Raw genomic sequence first — 17542 nt, forward strand, 5'->3', positions numbered from 1 at the left:
TTGCTGAATGCCTCCTGATCGAGGCATTTCAGCAACACCATTGAAGTTTAGGAGGTTTGACTCCTAAACGCTTTTAAAACGGGCGGATGTTGACACCCCGGGGAGGGGCCAGACACGGCCCCTAGTGCTGATCGCGGTGTTGCTGAATGCCTCGAGGTCAAGGCATTAAAGGAACACCGTTTGGGTGCAGGAAGCGAACCTAGATCGCCTTCTGCACCCTTTTAAAGTCATAACGGTCCTGGCACGTCAATTGTTGTTAATCCTTCGTTTTCGGGTGACAAGCCCAGACCGTCAATTGTCATTAAGGGGTTAATTTCTTTATACACAGTTTGTGACGTCATTCCTTCCAATTGGGGAAATACTTATCACTTTCTAGATAATTCCTATATGTTTAAGCTTTTTTACTTTAATATAACGCTATATTATGTTAATTCCAAAAGTAATTTAATTGCTTGAATATTTTGTTCATGTGCAGATATTCAGAGCCGGCAGGACTGTAAATACGGGGACAGTTGCACCTTTGCCTATTACCAGGAAGAGATAGACGTGTGGAACGAGGAGAAAAAAGGAACTCTGCAGCGCAGTCAGCTTTTCCAGGGACTTGGAGGAGCAAAGTTAGGCAGTGTGGCCCGTTTGCTGCAGGAGCAGAAAGGCGCTTTCATCTTTTTGTGCCTGGTAATAAGGAATACAGATTGCCAAATGCTTTCTGCACACAGTGGCAAGTTTGTATATCAATATTAAATCTGCTTAAAAAAGGTTTAGTCGGCAGGAACACTTTATTGGTTGCTATTGTGCCCCCCAAAATCAGATATAATTCATAGTCGCCACAGCTGTAGAGAACCTGCCCAGAAAGAGTTTCAGGATTTCTCTAATCAAAAGCTGAACCTGTTGCATCGGATTGGTTCAGAAACATGAAAACAAATAGAAATCCCATTCTAAATATCTTCTAAAATTAACAGCGATTTGAAGAACGAATGGCACAAGCTATGGTTAATTTTAATACATACATTTAATGAAATATAAAATTACGACCCATCGCATTATTCATTTAATGTTACAACAGCTGGTTCTTCTGTATCATCTTGTGATAAAGTGACCTGTCAGCATCTTGTGTTGGCTACTGCTTTCTCTCACAGACTCCCCTGTTTATATAGCATTATGAACTCTGAATCTCAGCTATTTTATTTCAGGCTTGTTTTGACAGCAAACCACAAATCATCAGTAAGAGAAGTATTGAGAAACCAGATTTCTGCACAAACCCGGACACCCAGCACCGCTTCTCAGACCACAAGTAAGTATAGCACGCCTACCCCGCTGGCATCTAACATTAGTTAGTAAGAATTTTTTTTTTTTTTTTTTGGAAGCCCGAGGTGCGTGCTCCTTTGGTGCCGCATTCTGTGCACAAGGCAGCAGAAGCCAGACTACGATACCGAGTTCCCTCACGGAGAACTCGGACAAATTCCAACCCCCCCCCATGGGAGGGTCGGATCTTGAGTCTCACCCCGAAGAGTGAGACTCCTTGCTGGCCTTCTTGAAGAGAGGAAAGGGCCGGAAGGCTCCAATCCTCCTCCAGCAAAGTCCAGACTTCACTGCCTCCTAAAAAGAAAAACAGTGTCCAAAACGTGGTTACAAATACGTGTGCCGTAGAATAGTGGGGGCCAAGCCGTGAATTTCAAAACCGTGAATCAAAAGGGAGTAAATTAATAGGCACTCGTGCAAAAACGAAGGGATATATAAATTAAAGAAAAATAATTTAAGGGCAAGCCATTTCTGGCCTGCCGGATTCAAAAATAATTCTCATCCCCAAGACCTGATGGTACATGGGGGCGAGTAGTGCTGGAAGGCCGCCAGTGGAAACGTGCGCTCACCGTATGCAGTGGCGTGCAATACCACACACGGTGACTCCGGTATTTCTGCCAGGGCAATTTCACCTCGGGTTCCATTGCTTTCCCGAACCCTAAGGCCAGAGGATCAGTGTCATCCCTCCCCACCACAAGAGAGACTACACTTGATCTTAGCCAAAAGGCCGAGAAGCGATTAGTTAGTAAGAATGGTCCAGAAAAGCCTATTAATGCAGGTGTTTAGACTACAGGACCAAACCACGGCTTTTACTAGTACGAGAAAACCTGCACTGTTTTGGTTAATGCTAAACCACTTCATAGGCTGGAGAATATGTTTTGATGCAGCTAGTTACTATTTCAGTATCGGTGCTGTGCTCATAAATGCTCTTTCTATGGACAGGTGTCTGGTTCATGTGCTGAACCTGAGTACTGTAAGGTACTCCAAGATTCGGCAGCTGCAGCCGCGCTTCCAGATGGAGATGTGTAGACATGATCAGCAGAGCGGCTGTACCCAAGAAGACGCCTGCAATTTTGCACACAGCCATATTGAACTATGTGTCTGGAAGTTGCAGCGGCAATATGGTACCTTACTAACAGTTCCTCTTTCTTTTTTATTCTGAGTTTATTAATGTACAGGAGTCACAGCGTGCGGTACCCCTTCACAGCATAGAAACAGAATAACCAACGTCCCCAATTCATACAATATCTATATGTGCCAGCAAACATTGGACACAAGTCCGTTCTCATTGCTTCCCAACCAAACTTACTTGAGGACTAGGAATGGGGTACATGCCGTTTGTGCCTTTGTGATTACCTTTGATAACCAATAAGCTAGAAACACTCCAATGTTTTCCTTCATATTAAGTATAATAATCGGTGGCTTGTGAGTATGACCTGCCTCAGTTCCTTTTCATCCCATGAGATGCTAAGTCCAAGAGTGTAAAGGGTTTAGTACTGGGAGTTTTTAAAATATTTTTTCTTATGCATACAATAATTTCAGATTGTACAAGCAGCAAATGGCATTGTGTACTCCTCACGTTTGCATGTATGTCAGCACAAACCATTACTTCTTGTCTGTAGTACATTTTTACATCCATGACGCCTAAATGCATTTTAGTTTGGAAACCATTACCATGGAACAGAAAATGAATAGGGGCTGCATAAAATGTAGATATAATAAGTTAGTACCTTTTTGGAAGACATAGGGTTTTGGAAACGTATAATAATGCTTTCACCACTGACATCGAAAGCATAGTGAATTTGTGCCATTCAAGGTGTTTTTATGTGCAAGTCATTAACCTTTCTCATGTCTCTTCATAACAGGAATGTCACATGATGCCATTGTGCAAGAATCTGAGCAAATCTACAAAGTGTCTGAACCCAAAGCCAAGGTTTGTACTTGACAAATGCCTGCCTTTCATTTAACATAAATGGCTACTTCCAAGACTAGGCAATGAATAACGTGGCGCTTCAATAATTTAGGACACTGCAGTCCAAGATATGCTATAGTTTTCAGATTGGACTCTCTTTAGACGGCGTGCGTGGCTCCATCGACTGCTATACATTATTGGAGGACAGTGTTTTTCATTACATGGTATGCCTCTGTATGTTGGGTAAACATAGAAACTTAGAATTTGACAGGTAAAACAAGGCTTGAGTTTGTCTCCATTGCCTAGAAGATGCGGCCTTCCCAAGGCTTAGGTTTGGGAGGGAAGGAAGGGGTGGCACATCCCCTTGTAGGAGTACGGCCTCTGAAGACAAAGTTTGGGGACCGATCACTTTTTTAAAACTTTTTATTTATTTTTGTTCCAGTGGATGACGGGGGGGACAATTCCTGGGGCTCCCATTTTAGAAAAAAAAACTTAACAGCAGCCTCCAGGCTTGCAGATAAAGGACATTTATTGGAACAAGATGAGATATAGCCAGGAATGCTAATCAACAGTGTATAGAACACTGTAATTTTAGCTAAAAGAGAGAAAATCTTTGCTTTGGTGTATAGTGGTAATAACACCTTTTATTGGCGCAGAAGATAGTAACTAAATGAGTAAGAGCACATCACATTGAAATTAATCACATGCAGTACATAATGCACAAATTATGTTTACACGTGTACAAAAGTAGATCTTGTTTGTTTTCTGCAACTTGCCCATTCCAATTCTTCAGATTTGCAGGTTGTTCAGGGTACACTTATCTCTATTTTTACATTGCTCATGTTTTAAAGATCTTGTTGTACAGGTGTAAATGTTTTTATATTAATCATTAGTCTTATGTACTATATATGTTTGGCTTTCTGTCTACCCGGTTCAGCTTGTGTAATTCTGTATGCATCTGTGTGCAAGTATTCCATGTATATGCTGCGTGTTATTCACGTGAAAGAACAACAGTGGAGGATAATAGCCTTTCCGTATATGTGTAGGAGCGATTTCAGCTGCCTTGTATCTCTTCCGGTAACATTTCACATTTCCCGTCACTAGCCCCTAGATATGAAGATGAAGTTTGTCTGTGGGCAGTGCTTGCGGAATGGCCGAGAAGTTGAAGCTGATCGAGATGGCAAATACTGCACAGCAAAAGCCAGGCACAGGTATGGTAAAATAATGTATCCCCATATCTTCCAAGAATAAGTGTCCTGGTTAAAAGTTCTGTGATCTCTGCAAATCCTGGATTATGAAAAACATTTTTTATCAAATGGAAGGGATGTGTTTTTATTGTGGTCCCACCTGTTCCGTGGCCAAGGATGCAATGTGTAACACACTAGAGGCTTGTTATATGCACGAACATGTATAGATAATACTACAAGAAACAGTGTGGTAGAAGAAAAAAATATTTTAAAAAAATGTAATCATCTGGTCTGCATCACTCTAATCCTACACAGCGCTTGGTACCGGTAGCAGATCCTTTCAATTTGTGCCTTAGAAGTAAAAATCTTTTTTTACTCATGCAGAACAAACAGAATAAAAAACAAACAGATAATATTACACACAATATTACATATTCGGGAATTTGTTCATTAAGTGCACCAATGCAAAATGTTACTTGTATTCTTTGTTCATTATGAAACTCATTTTATGTTGTTAAACACTAAACTACTTCCTGTTTTTTCTTGGAAGCTGGTCAAAAGACAAAAGAGTCCTGCTTGTTATGTCAAAGTCCAAGAAAAAGTGGATGCCTGTCCGACCCCTGCCATCTGTTCGCTTGTTTCCGCAGCAGTATGACGTAAGAGTCTTGGATTTACGCGCACGCGTGTGTGTGTGTGTGTGTGTGTGTGTGTGTGTGTGTGTGTGTGTGTGTGTGTGTGTGTGTATGTATGTGTGTAAAGTTATTCATTGATGCCTTATATTTGGGCCAGTGTAAAAAATTCCACAAACTCTCAGTACTATAGCAGTCTTTTCCTCATACGGAAATTCCATCTGACTAACAGACAGGGTGAGCCTAGGGTTAGTGTTGCCTCAATGCAGCTTTTCTTCCATCCCCATAAAGAGAACACATGAGCATACTAACGTGCAAACTCCCTCTGACACTCACTCACTCCGCCATACACTTATATATGCGTACAGACACTATCTCCCTTCTCTCCCTTGTACCACTAACCTTGACGCTTAAGCACCCTACGCTGACACACACACACTGTTACCAGATACTAACACATACTTAAGCTAAGCATACATTAACATACACACACTCTAACGCCATATCCTGACATGCACTCATGCTAACACTATGCAGTAACACACACACTAACAGCACAAACTCTAAATGCTAATGTTAAACACGTACACGTGCACACTCCTCTGCCGTACACTAACACAGGGCTCGACAAATCCCAGGCGCCAGGTCGCCATGGCGACAGAGAATTTTCTCCTGGCGCCTAGGTTTTGTCAGCCTCTTACATCCAGAAAAAATTGTGGATGTAAGAGGCTGAGTTACCACACGGGGGCGCTGCTGTCTGCCCAGAAGTCTGGGCAGACAGCACAGCCACTCCGAGCCCGCCCCCGAGCCTGAGATCACTCCCACGGAGTGATCCTGTAGGCTGAAAACGCGGTTGCTGGAAAAGCAGCAATCGTGTTTTCAGCTGCCACAGGCAGCCTCAGGGAAGGGGTTTGTGTGTTGATTGGGTCCCCACACAAGTCTGGGGACCTCACCCAACACCCCCCAGCTGCCTGATCGCTCCATGGGAGCGACAGCGCAGCGTTAACCCCTTCAGTGCCGCGATCGCGGCATTTAGGGGTTAATTCCCGTTTTGGGGGCTTTGCTGCTGGTGGTCTGCCTGGAAGCCCAGGCAGACCAGCAACAGCAAAAACGAGCCCCCACAAGCCCTTTGATGACTCCTGTAGGTATGGAAGCCTACAGCAGTCATCAAAGAGACTCCCTCTGCAATGGCTGGTCCATAGACCAGCAATTGAGTCCCAGCTGCCAGAGGCAGCTTCAGGGACAGGGGAGAGGGTTCTTCGGTCTCCACATGAGTGTGGAGACCAGCCCCAACACCCCCCTGCTGCCTGATCGCTCCCTGAGAGCGACAGTGCAGCGTTAACCCCTTCAATGCCACGATTGCGGCGTTTTAGGGGTTAACTCCCGTTTTGTAAGGGGCTCTGCTGCCGGTGGTCTGCCTGGAAGCCCAGGCAGACCAGCAACAGCAAAAAAACGAGCCCCCACAAGCCCTTTGATGATTCCTGTAGGCATAGAAGCCTACAGCAGTCATCATAGACTCACCCCTGCAATAGCTGGTCTATAGACCAGCAATTGCTTCCCAGCTGCCAGAGGCAGCTTCAGTGACAGGGGAGAGGGTTCTTTGGTCTGCCATGAGTGTGGAGACCAGCCCCAACAGCCCCCTGCTGCCTGATCACTCCATGAGAGCGACAGTGCAGCGTTAACCCCTTCAATGCCACAATTGTGTATGACACATTCGTGGCATTGCAGGGGTTAACATTTGTCCCCACAAGCTTGTGGGGACTAAATATCTGTCAATGCTGTGCTCCAATGGAACATCAGTATCGAAAGAGTTAAAAAAATGAAAAAAATGTATTTAAAAAAAAAAACAAACAGCACTGACCTGAAAGTCCAAATTTGTCAAGCCCTGCACTAACACATTTACTCTAAACGACACACATATACATACACACATATACATACACACGCCTGCTTACCTCATGAGGAGCCCTGTGTTCACTGCAGCTTACACGGTGCAAGCTGCCACTATTACCGCAAGGTCAACAAGTGTTGGGTACCCTCTGAAGCAAGCCATCAGATTTTTAGTTTAGATACTTACCAAAAAGGCTATTGTGTCACTACATTTAGTCTCCAACCACTTACACGTAACTGCTATTAACAAGACACTTGTGTTGTATAGTGCACAGGCATATGGTGCACAAACATGCCAGATTAAAACTTGTGAAACTTCTTAAAAAATTGGAAAAGAGGAAACAAAAATGTATTCAGGATGAACCGTTATCCAGGTACATAAAAAATATTGCTCTGTAACAGTGAATAGACTGCAGACTTACCGTAATCTTTTTATTCTGTGCTGTTTTGCCAAATCATGTCGTCATAGTTGATATTTGAGGTGAAGTGGGTTAGGCAAGTAGGTCCTGTATGTAGTGTGCAGCCCTTGGCTTTTATAGCGTGATAACTGCTTTGCTGCCCCTCTTTCCCCAAACACAGATTTGTGTTCATGTTCAGAATGGAAGAAAATGCCATTATATTGGGAACTGCACCTTTGCACACAGCACAGAAGAGAAGGATATGTGGACGTTTATGAAGGAGAATAAGGGTGAGTGGTTTTAATTGATGGTATGTGGATGCTCCATTAAGTGCACATTGAGCACAGTTCTGAAGAATATTAGTATTTATTTTTAGAGGCAGGGTATGCACCTTTGCTGCTAATTTCATTTCTGGGGTGTTTCTTGATATACCGTATTGGCCCGAATATAGGCCGCACTTTTTTCCCCCACTTTAAGTCTTTAAAGTGGGGTGCGGCCTATATTCGGGGTCTAGCGCCCGACGCCCGGGACATGCAGTCCCGGGCGCCGGGCAGGCAGCGGGGTTAGGATTCAGATCCCCCGCAGCGGTGCAGGGGACCTGCATCCTACTGTCTGATACGCTCAGACAGCCTCCCCTGCCAGCACTTTCCACGGGGGGAGTACCGGCACGGGAGGTTGTCTAAGCGCATCGCACGGACGTTCACCGGCAGCGGCGATGCGCCGTTGCCGGTGAACGTCCGCACGATGCATTTTAACCCCCCGACTTACCAGGGCAGACTCCCGGGTGTCTTGCAGGGCCGGCGGAAGACATCTATGCAATACGCGTATACAACTTCCGGTGCCGGCACTTCCGCTGAGTGCCGGCACCGGGAGTTATATACACGATGTGCATAGATGTCCCCCTCCGGCCCCGTAAGACACCCGGGAGTCTGCTCTGGTAAGTCGGGGGGGGGGAGGACAGAGTGGCAGCATATCTCGGGGGGGGACAGAGTGGCAGCATATCTCGGGGGGGGGACAGAGTGGCAGCATATCTCGGGGGGGGGCAGAGTGGCAGCATATCTCGGGGGGGGAGGACAGAGTGGCAGCATATCTCGGGGGGGGGGGGGGGACAGAGTAGCAGCATGTTTTTTGGTGCTTTTTTAAAGAAAAAAAACTTTTTCTTTAAAAAAGCACCAAACTTTTAGGGTGCGGCCTATATACGGGGGCGGCCTATATCCGAGCCAATACGGTAATACCTATAATAGTACTTATAGATTCTTACACGGAATTTTACATTTTCCGGTAAGGAAATGTTTATTTGTTACATTCTATCAAGGTCTTTACTAGTGGTAAGAATTTTATTGTTTGGAATGTTTTTTTATCGCCAGCACAGTACGTTATAGGTAGATAGACATATAACAGTGTGTGTTTGTGTATATGCATGTATATATAATATATATATGTGTATATATAGATAGAAATGTATCCTTTATTTCACGTGCTGTTACATTGACTTTTGTCATCTTGTAAAGTATCTTTCCTAACACTTTGCTGTCCCTTCTCCAGTCTTGGATCTTCAGCTGCTTTTTGAGTTAAGTGCAAAGAATAATGGCTCAGCAGACAAAGCTGTGGCAGGAGCACCCATTCCTCAGAAGGAAGCAGAGAAGCAGATCCTGATGCCCACAGATTATGCAGATGATATGGTACTTTTCTTCATCTACAACCATTAATCCCTTAAGGACAGTGGGCGGTCCCAAAACCCATTGAAAACAATGCATTTTGAGCCCGTACATGTACGGGCTTTGTCATTAAGGGGTTAAACCGTGTATAGACATTCAAGGCGAAGGGGAGCTGCCATTAATACTATATACAGACAAATATGCGTACACGTGTCTCTCTTATTACTTGCGAATTACAGTGTCCCAGAGACAACAGCCTTTTGCTTGATGTGGAAGGCTCAACACTACAGAGGGATGAGAGGCTTATATTTCCTTGGTACAATACCCAGGAAAGATGGGGTGGAAAAAATAGAAAACATTTATGTGGCAGATTAAGGGTGGGAAAAGAATAAAATAGAAAGAAGCTATAAAACGTATAAAACCGAAGCATTTCAATAAAACACTGGCTTGCAATAAGCCCTTCCTTTACCTGGGACTGGTAGATTTTACAGGGACTCCGGCTCAATACAAATATAGAACATGTATTACTAAATTTTATGTTTGGGATAATTACATTTCAAGGATACAAATCAAACATTAGAGAGATGGGATGACAGATTGTGGTGTAGGCATGAGGGGAACATTGTTTCACATTGTGTGTTACACTTTATCTCTACATATCTGGGTACCAAACCTTACTATAATGATTGCATATGATGGGCAATTGTGCTTAGTCCATCTCCATTACCTGAACACAGGTTGAAGTGGACACCTATTACATAGTTCTCTTTTCTGCAATGTTCTATTCCTGTGTGGTTTCCTATAGAGACCCTGTCCGTACAATTAAAACCCATCGTGATATACCTTTTAAAAGATTAACAGCAACATTTGTCTTCATGTTTTCCCTGAAAAGACTAGTTTCCATTGCTATCTGTGTGGAAAGACCAGCAATAGTGAAAAGCAGTGGCAGAAGCATATCCAGTCGGATAAACATAAAGAGAAACTAGCTACTGTGGAAAAAGATGAAAGCACTTAGAATTTCTGATTTCTCCCTGGAGAATTCCAACTTTGTGAAAGGTGAGATTATAGATTTATCGTATTGAATGTTTGTTAAGGAAATCAATTCATGCTAGGCAAAATATGAAAACAATAGACCCAAAACTCTGTCCTAGTCCCCATTTAGAATCAGGGACAATTTCCCTTTACTTAGATTGTATTTTGGATAGAGAATGGTAGTCCTCACATCAAAAAATGTCGTACACCTCAAGTTTGAGATGACTTCATTTATTCTTTGTCTGTGGCTTGCAGTTTTGTAGATCTTACATCCCAAATTACCTTTTTTTCTACTTTCATTCCTGGTACAGAGACCCAAAGATATTACAGTAAGGCCAGCTTCCCATTTGCTAACTGAAAGAACGCCTGGAGCAGAGGGTTTCCAAAGCATGTAAAGACATGCTCCTGGAACAAAGTAGCTGTGACTTTGGCAAATGCACCTTCCGACTTACAGATGTTGAAGAATGGAGAACAGAGGCAGCGGGAATCGGCACCAGTAAAAAAATAAAATGACAAAAACCATTGTAATCCTTCTCTAGGGGCCCCTGCTGAACATCAGCCTTACAAATGCCCCTGCTTCACAACAAAGATCTATAGTTTTAAGTCTCTGATCTTGCTTTTTTTCTTTCTTTCTTTCCAATCCACAGTATTGAGACCATTGTTTTGTACCAGTGCAGTTTGTCATTATTAGGGTTGGTTCCTGAATTAACGTGCATACATGTGTGTTAGAACTTTGGTCTAAACATCAGAGCAATTTAGGAGTTGCCACTTGGTAGTAGTGGGAGAATTGTGTAACTTAAAGAGTCCGTAAAAAAAGAAAATATTAATAATAAATGGTAGTGGTTTCGATGTATTGGTAAAAGTTGAGATATAACAGGTTTTCTTTTATTGCTTCACGAAGCCCTACATTTTAGAGGAGAACATGTAACTGAGGTAATCTACGCTATTATTTGCTTCCTTTCATTAGTGTGTTATTTCCAAATGAGATCTAGAATTACAATCATGGTTATTGGCTAGAAAGTTCACAGATAAACAAAATATATGCATTTTATAGAAGCAGTCCTACAACATCTAAATACCTATTTTGTTTATGCTAAATGTGATATTTTGTTTAAGATGAAATTATTTTGAAGTATTGCCATTTCTATATATATCATTTAACACATTTGAAGAAGAAAAAATACACACACACACTGCTATTATTCATAAATTCCCATAGAATGATGTGAAACTGTCTAATGCGGCTGTTAAATAGCCACATGGTTTACAAATTCCAGTCTGTTAACATCCTCGTTTAATAACCTGTGTCTTGAGTCTTCTATTGAACTTGCATAGTGTTTGTAGCCTAGGAAAAATGGCGTCCAACGTCCCTATCTTTAAAGCAACACAAGTAGTATTCTGGTATTGTTCTTATGAGTCTATGCATGTGCTGTGGAATCAGGGGCTTTACTCATCCAAGAACTGAACTGTTCTCTGAAAACCCATCACACGAGCGGATCTAGTTCTTGTTAAGTAAAAACTCAATTTAAGCCTGCTGTAATCTCATGTCTGAATTTATTGTGTTAATTTTTAAGAAGAGATTCCATAATCGATTTTTCACAATTCTTTCTTGGATTTTTTCCCCTCTATTGTGTATTGTACTAAAATTTAAAGCAGTATTTGAAAATATTACACTTCACAATAAGTCAACATGTTACATATATAATGAAACTATTTGAAGCATACAAAATACACCAGAATGAATTTTCATTAAATATTTTCTTCATTTGATCAGCAGGAATAAGCATGTTTATGTTTTATTTTTTGTTTTCCTGACAATATGTTAAGAGTCTGTATTCAGCACATGGAAATACCTGCATTGTGAGGACAAAAACACATTTGAGTGTTAAAGGGGGAGCTATTACCATCAAAGTGTTCATCATAATTAAATTTCCCTATATCTTGTGCCTTTTGGCAGTCTGTATGATTGTGTTGGAGATTACTTATATAGCCAAGAGTTTTGATAACATTCTAACCAACCAATATGACTTTTTTTTTTTTTTTTTTGCTATGTGTATTTTCAAAGATAAGTTCTGTTTATCATTTAATGCATCAACTGGAATTATATTTTTTCAGATTGGAAAGGGCTTTCTTTAGACACCATATTTACATGAGTTATAAATTTGGTATGTGAAAAAAAAATCATAAATGGACATTAACATGTTTTCACTTTTTTTTTTTTTATAATAAATTGAACGTGTCTAATGTAGCCAAGAAAATACATTTACTCCACTCTATCTCACAATCACACCAGCAGGTTTACGACAGAGGTCACGGGATATGAACCCCATGACAGACCCAGCTAAGCCAAGCTCATGGGGGGAAAAAAAAACGCCCTCCAACTTCACAGTGAAGTCCAGGCAGGCAATATCCTTCTCCAGGAAAAAAGGAATCCTTTTCTCTAGGCCTTTCCTTTCTCTTCTTGGGTAGGGGATGTACCTGCTGTTGGTTGCATCCAAGTTCTGGATAGTTTGTCTTCCATGTTGGCCTGTTCTCTAAATACCAATAAATGGTTCCTATATGCATTTCTAAATGTCTAGGTAGATAGCTATCAAATATGTCCTACGATTTTGGCTGCAATATGTTACAGGTTGACCAGGCTGGTGCTATACAGTTAAAAATGATCTCATTATTTAACCAGGAACACCAGAAGATTGAAAGTTGGCTTGGATTATAGTACAATTTCCCAAAGAATGCCTGAAGACTCCAACAGAGCCAATAATTCTTAATGTCAGTTGCTGTGAAATTAATGTAAAGGTTGTTAAAAATCCGGATTTAAATGGTGTACAAGATTAGAAACAATATGGGTTCGTTGCCTGGAGATCTTGTCAAACTAATGTAGTTGATTTTGTTCTAACTAAAATAATAATAATAAAAAGAAAGGGAAATATACACAGCGCCAGGTGTAGAAAAGATACCAATATACTGCGAGTGGTAAAGTGCGCTACTAGATTGCACTTAATCCAGAAAGCTATGTTATACTCAACTTTCATCTACAGAGCAGGGGAGTATCCAATACAGTTCAATAAAATATATGTAAAATAAAAATACAGAGAATCTCATGGTACAATAAAACTATCAACAACGTATGTGTATAAGGAAAATCAGCCTGTGGCTGATCCAAATAATTTGCAGCACCATAAAACATTATGCGTTGTCCCCTTTACTGCCTCATTTGCCATTTTAAGGCATCTCCTCTGTAAAGCCTAAATATCCTACTTTGAGCCATATCATCATAGCTGTGGGGTTGCCTTGAGCCTTCTGAACCCCCTTTGGCCCTTTTCTGTTGAAATGTCATGGCTTGCAGTTGAGAGAACCAAGTTCTTTCAAACATGACGTTGCTACCAAATCAAATCAGCGTTCCCAAGTTCCCCTTGGTACCTGTATGACTAACAATATTCCAGGGGATCTCTTACTCAGGGGTTGACAAACACACTTTTCCCAACCGACTCTCGACAAACTATTTCCTGTGGGGCAATGCTGTTTTATTGTTTAAATTGTATTTACTGTTTCACACACATATATATATATATATATATATATATATATATATAATCATAGGTGTGAATTGTATTACCTTTGCATAAAGGAAATAAAAGAGGAACAGTAGATATTGCTAATCTAGATTTCTGTAAGGTGTTGACCCTGCCCCATGGTAGAAACATAAATAAATTAGTGTTTGGGTTTTTATGGTAAAATAGTTGAATGGAGTGATAAGAGATGGAAGGCTGTAAGGTTTTGTTACTAGTGGGGTGCCTCGTTATTGGGACCCATGTTTTAAAATTATTTTATTACCAATATTACAAAAGGCCTGTCTTGTGTCGATGATGCACCAAGGTAAACATTCCTGATGGAAAATTGCTAATGCTTTAAGTAAATTAGAGGAAAGGTTGAGTGTGGCAGCTGTAGTTTAATGTTGACAAATGTAAAACAATGCACTTGGGATGTAAAAATAAAAAGGCATAATATAGCATCTGGGCACAGTTCTGTAACCTGCAACACAGTCACACAGAACTTAACCCCTTAAGGACAATGGGCGGTCCCAAAACCCATTGAAAACAATGCATTTTGAGCCCGTACATGTACAGGCTTTGTCATTAAGGGGTTAAGGCAAGCAGGCAATCAAACAATGTATCAGAAAAAGCAATCAGTGTGCAGGGTTCTATAGCTAGAGGCATTAGTAGCTGAGAGAGGGAAGTGGTTATACCGCTTTACAGATCCCTGGCCAAAACTCACAGTATTGTGAACTGTTCTAGGTACTCCTTTCCAGAAGGATATTAAAAAAAAAAAAAAAGTTATTTTCTTCAGTTAACTTCACTAATTTGGGCTATTTTATGTACATTACATGAAATCCAAATAAAATAATCAATAAAAAACGATTGATCAAACCGATTGACTTGTTCTGCATTGCTGTGTGGACATCACAGCTGGATGCTGGTCCGCTCTTCTTGTACTGCTTGGGGGACACTGCTCCAGATGACATTAGAGGTGAACGTTATGCGTATATCTGTGTACATGTAAGGGAGAGAAGGGGAGGGATAGGTGCTTTAAATGGTTCAGAAGTAGACCAGAACCTACCATGGGTCCATTAGACCTAGGTGGTACTTAGTAGGAGGTGGCATTGGCAAGCTTGCAGGCTGCTTATCAAATTAGATTAATTTATTAACAAATGCAAGCCCTGCATTGTGGGTGTAGATTAAATTAGAACTGCATGAAAACATAGAGATCAACTAAATAACACATGCAAGCCCTGCAGTGCAGGTTTAGTTGATATGGAAACAGAGATAAACTGAATATCACATGCACACTCTGCATTTTAAGTGTAGATCAACTGAGAAACATATAGAATAACAGAAATGCCTATACATTTTACAATTTTAATTAAAAATTTGTATGTATTTCTAGTAGACTTGTGAATCCAGATTCATACAAACTTGTTTGTTAACGAATATTGCCTGTTTGATGTGTTCATACGAAACTCTGATAACGAGGGTGATCCCTGACTAAACTGCCTAAACGAACTGCAAAACTGCAAATAGTTAGGATTCGTCCATTCATTGCCACGTGTAGCTGCCGCCATTACAACTCGTTTTGGCACTTTTACAAGGAGTTTTGGTGCTCTTTGATGAGGTAAAGGGACTGTGTATAGGAGGGTACATATTAATGACTGATAGGTAGAAGTAGCCAAAAATACGAGGGGTGGTAATGGCTGTGATTGATGAGTCCAACAATCTGTGGGAGATTTTCCCTACGTTCTGTCACTCTGACCAACCAGCATTTACAAGGGGAAGTGACTAGCATAAGGTATACACTGATCAGCCTTAATATTATGACCACTGACAGGTGAAGTGAATAACACTGATAATCTTGGTATTATGGCATCTGTCAGGGGTTGGGAAATATTAGGCAGCAAGTGAACATTTTGTCCTCAAAGTTGATGTGTTAGGAGCAGGAAAAACGGGCAAGCGTAAGGATCTGAGTGAATTCGACAAAGGCCAAATTGTGATGGCTAGACGACCGGGTCTGAGCATCTCCAAAACTGCAGCTTTTGTGGGGTGTTCCCGATCTGCAGTGGCTAGTACCTATCAAAAGTGGTCCAAAGAAGGAACATTGGGGTTGAGGCTGGTCCGTGTGATCAAATCTAACAGACGAGCTACTGTAACTCAAAGTTAATGCTGGTCTGATAGAAAGGTGCAGAACACCCAGTGCATCAGTTTGTTGCAAATTGGGCTGAGTAGCCGCAGACCAGTCAGGGTGCCCATGCTTTCCACTGCCGAGAGCGCCTGCAAAGGGCACGTGAGCATAAAAACTGGACCACGGAGCAATGGAAGAAGGTGGCCAGGATGAATCCATTGAGGCCCAGCCTCGCATCTTAATGGACTTAAAGGATCTGCTGCTAACGTCTTACTGCCAGATACCACAGCACACCTTCAGAGGTCTAATGGAGTCCATGCCTCGATGTGATGCAGTGAAAGTTACCTTAGCTGAGGCTGAGCTTTATAGTCATTACTCATATACAATACTTCAAGTTAAGTAATAAAGTAATAGTAGTTTATTTTAGTGCAGAAAATGTACTGGTGTGGGGTGGATTTCGTCAGTTCTTGTGTCTAATATGACACAAGAACTGTCCTGTGCCCTGTTCTTCCTCTGATGCTGCAGCTGAATTTTCCTCCTGCTGGATGTGTGTATCAATTGGTGCAGTGATGCTGTTGCTAGAGGTGGTGGTACTGCACAGCACAACTCGGCGTGGAGCTCTTCCTTGATCTAGCGACGGTGCTGCTGTATGTGAAAGCTAAGTCCAGACGGCGTCAGGAGCCTTTCCCTTCCCTGGGTCAGGAGCCCTCATGCAGTCAAAAAATACCCCTGCATTTTGTACAAGCTGAATGAACAGGGAAGAAATGTTTTGCCTGAAAACAAATGTCCGAAACAATTTTGTCTAATGTGTAGAGTGGCTGTGTGTGAATGTGTGTAAGTGTATAGTGTTTAGAGAAGGTGTATGTAAGAGGTATGTAGGTGTAAGGTCTTAGATTGAGTAAGGTGGTTAGATAGTGTGTGTGTATGTATGATTGCCCCTGTTCGTCATCACACACACTCACATAGTAACTCATATAAGTCATGTGCCCCAACCACTATATTCATACGTCTCACCATCATCTTACTCCTTCCTACCATCATTTCCAGCCCCCATCATCACTCTTTTGCACCAAAACCACCCACCTCCATCTCTATACCCTGCGTTATTTCACATTCATAACCTTCCCCAGGATGCCCCGATTCATACTTTCATGTGTCTTAATTCCCTTACCTCCCTGTCCCTGGCCTGAGTGTAGTCTTGCTCTGTGTGTCTGCCCACCAACCCTGCGCCAGCATATCCCTGGCGGCACTGACTGACAGACACAAAGTGGACAGTGGCCATGGCCACCGCCACACATATAGTCAGGTGACAAGTTAACCTGCAGGTAACTATGGCACATTATGCATACATGTTCAGTATATTGCTATGTAGAAGAAAAAAATACTGCCACTGTGGGAACTGAAAAGTGTTGCATAGAACCTAGCAGTGTACAAGCAAATTCAACTTGTTTTTTTTTGAAATTTAAAGTTTTTTAATGGATTCTTCACTTTTAAGTTCGTCGAGGCAAAGTTGCAGAACAGCATACACATGAAAAATCAATAGCAACACTGATAGTACAGTAAATAAAACAATGTAATACATAGGCAATAGTCCAAATAGAGAGGCACAAGTGGTAAGTTTGCATAAATGCACAATAGCAACAAAAGAACAGTCGCAGCAGTGGCACGAGACTCGACGAAGGAGCCTTACGGCTAGGGGAGCCCAACCGGGAAAACAGACATCAGAACAAAAAGAAAATAAATAAAAAAAAAAAAAAGGGAGGGAGGAAAAATGAAAACAAAATAGTGCTCTATTAGAATGTTACTACGCCACGACCAAAATAAGACCAGTCGACGGGAGAACCATATGGTAAACTGATACACA

General features: G+C 41.7%; 1 protein-coding gene and 1 pseudogene across 3 annotated transcripts in view; one reads left to right on the forward strand and one right to left on the reverse strand.

Moving 5' to 3' along the window:
- Nucleotides 1-11788, forward strand: part of ZC3H7B (zinc finger CCCH-type containing 7B) — a 28170-nt gene extending 16382 nt beyond the window's left edge. Inside the window, exons 14-23 of one of the 3 annotated variants that reach the window (XM_053469157.1) lie at nucleotides 476-675; nucleotides 1191-1291; nucleotides 2242-2423; nucleotides 3165-3232; nucleotides 4316-4422; nucleotides 4949-5054; nucleotides 7497-7605; nucleotides 8861-8997; nucleotides 9866-10029; nucleotides 10317-11788. In XM_053469157.1, the coding sequence (XP_053325132.1) occupies nucleotides 476-675; nucleotides 1191-1291; nucleotides 2242-2423; nucleotides 3165-3232; nucleotides 4316-4422; nucleotides 4949-5054; nucleotides 7497-7605; nucleotides 8861-8997; nucleotides 9866-9988 (1133 nt within the window). In that variant the 3' untranslated portion in view covers nucleotides 9989-10029; nucleotides 10317-11788. Of the gene's footprint in view, nucleotides 1-475; nucleotides 676-1190; nucleotides 1292-2241; nucleotides 2424-3164; nucleotides 3233-4315; nucleotides 4423-4948; nucleotides 5055-7496; nucleotides 7606-8860; nucleotides 8998-9865; nucleotides 10030-10314 lie in introns of all 3 variants that reach the window. The other 2 variants (XM_053469156.1, XM_053469155.1) reach the window with 2 other exon arrangements.
- Nucleotides 1859-2038, reverse strand: LOC128501033 (uncharacterized; annotated as a pseudogene).
- Nucleotides 11789-17542: the final 5754 nt, after the last annotated feature.

Source organism: Spea bombifrons, chromosome 6 (assembly GCF_027358695.1).
Source record: "Spea bombifrons isolate aSpeBom1 chromosome 6, aSpeBom1.2.pri, whole genome shotgun sequence".
Lineage (NCBI taxonomy): Eukaryota > Metazoa > Chordata > Amphibia > Anura > Pelobatidae > Spea > Spea bombifrons.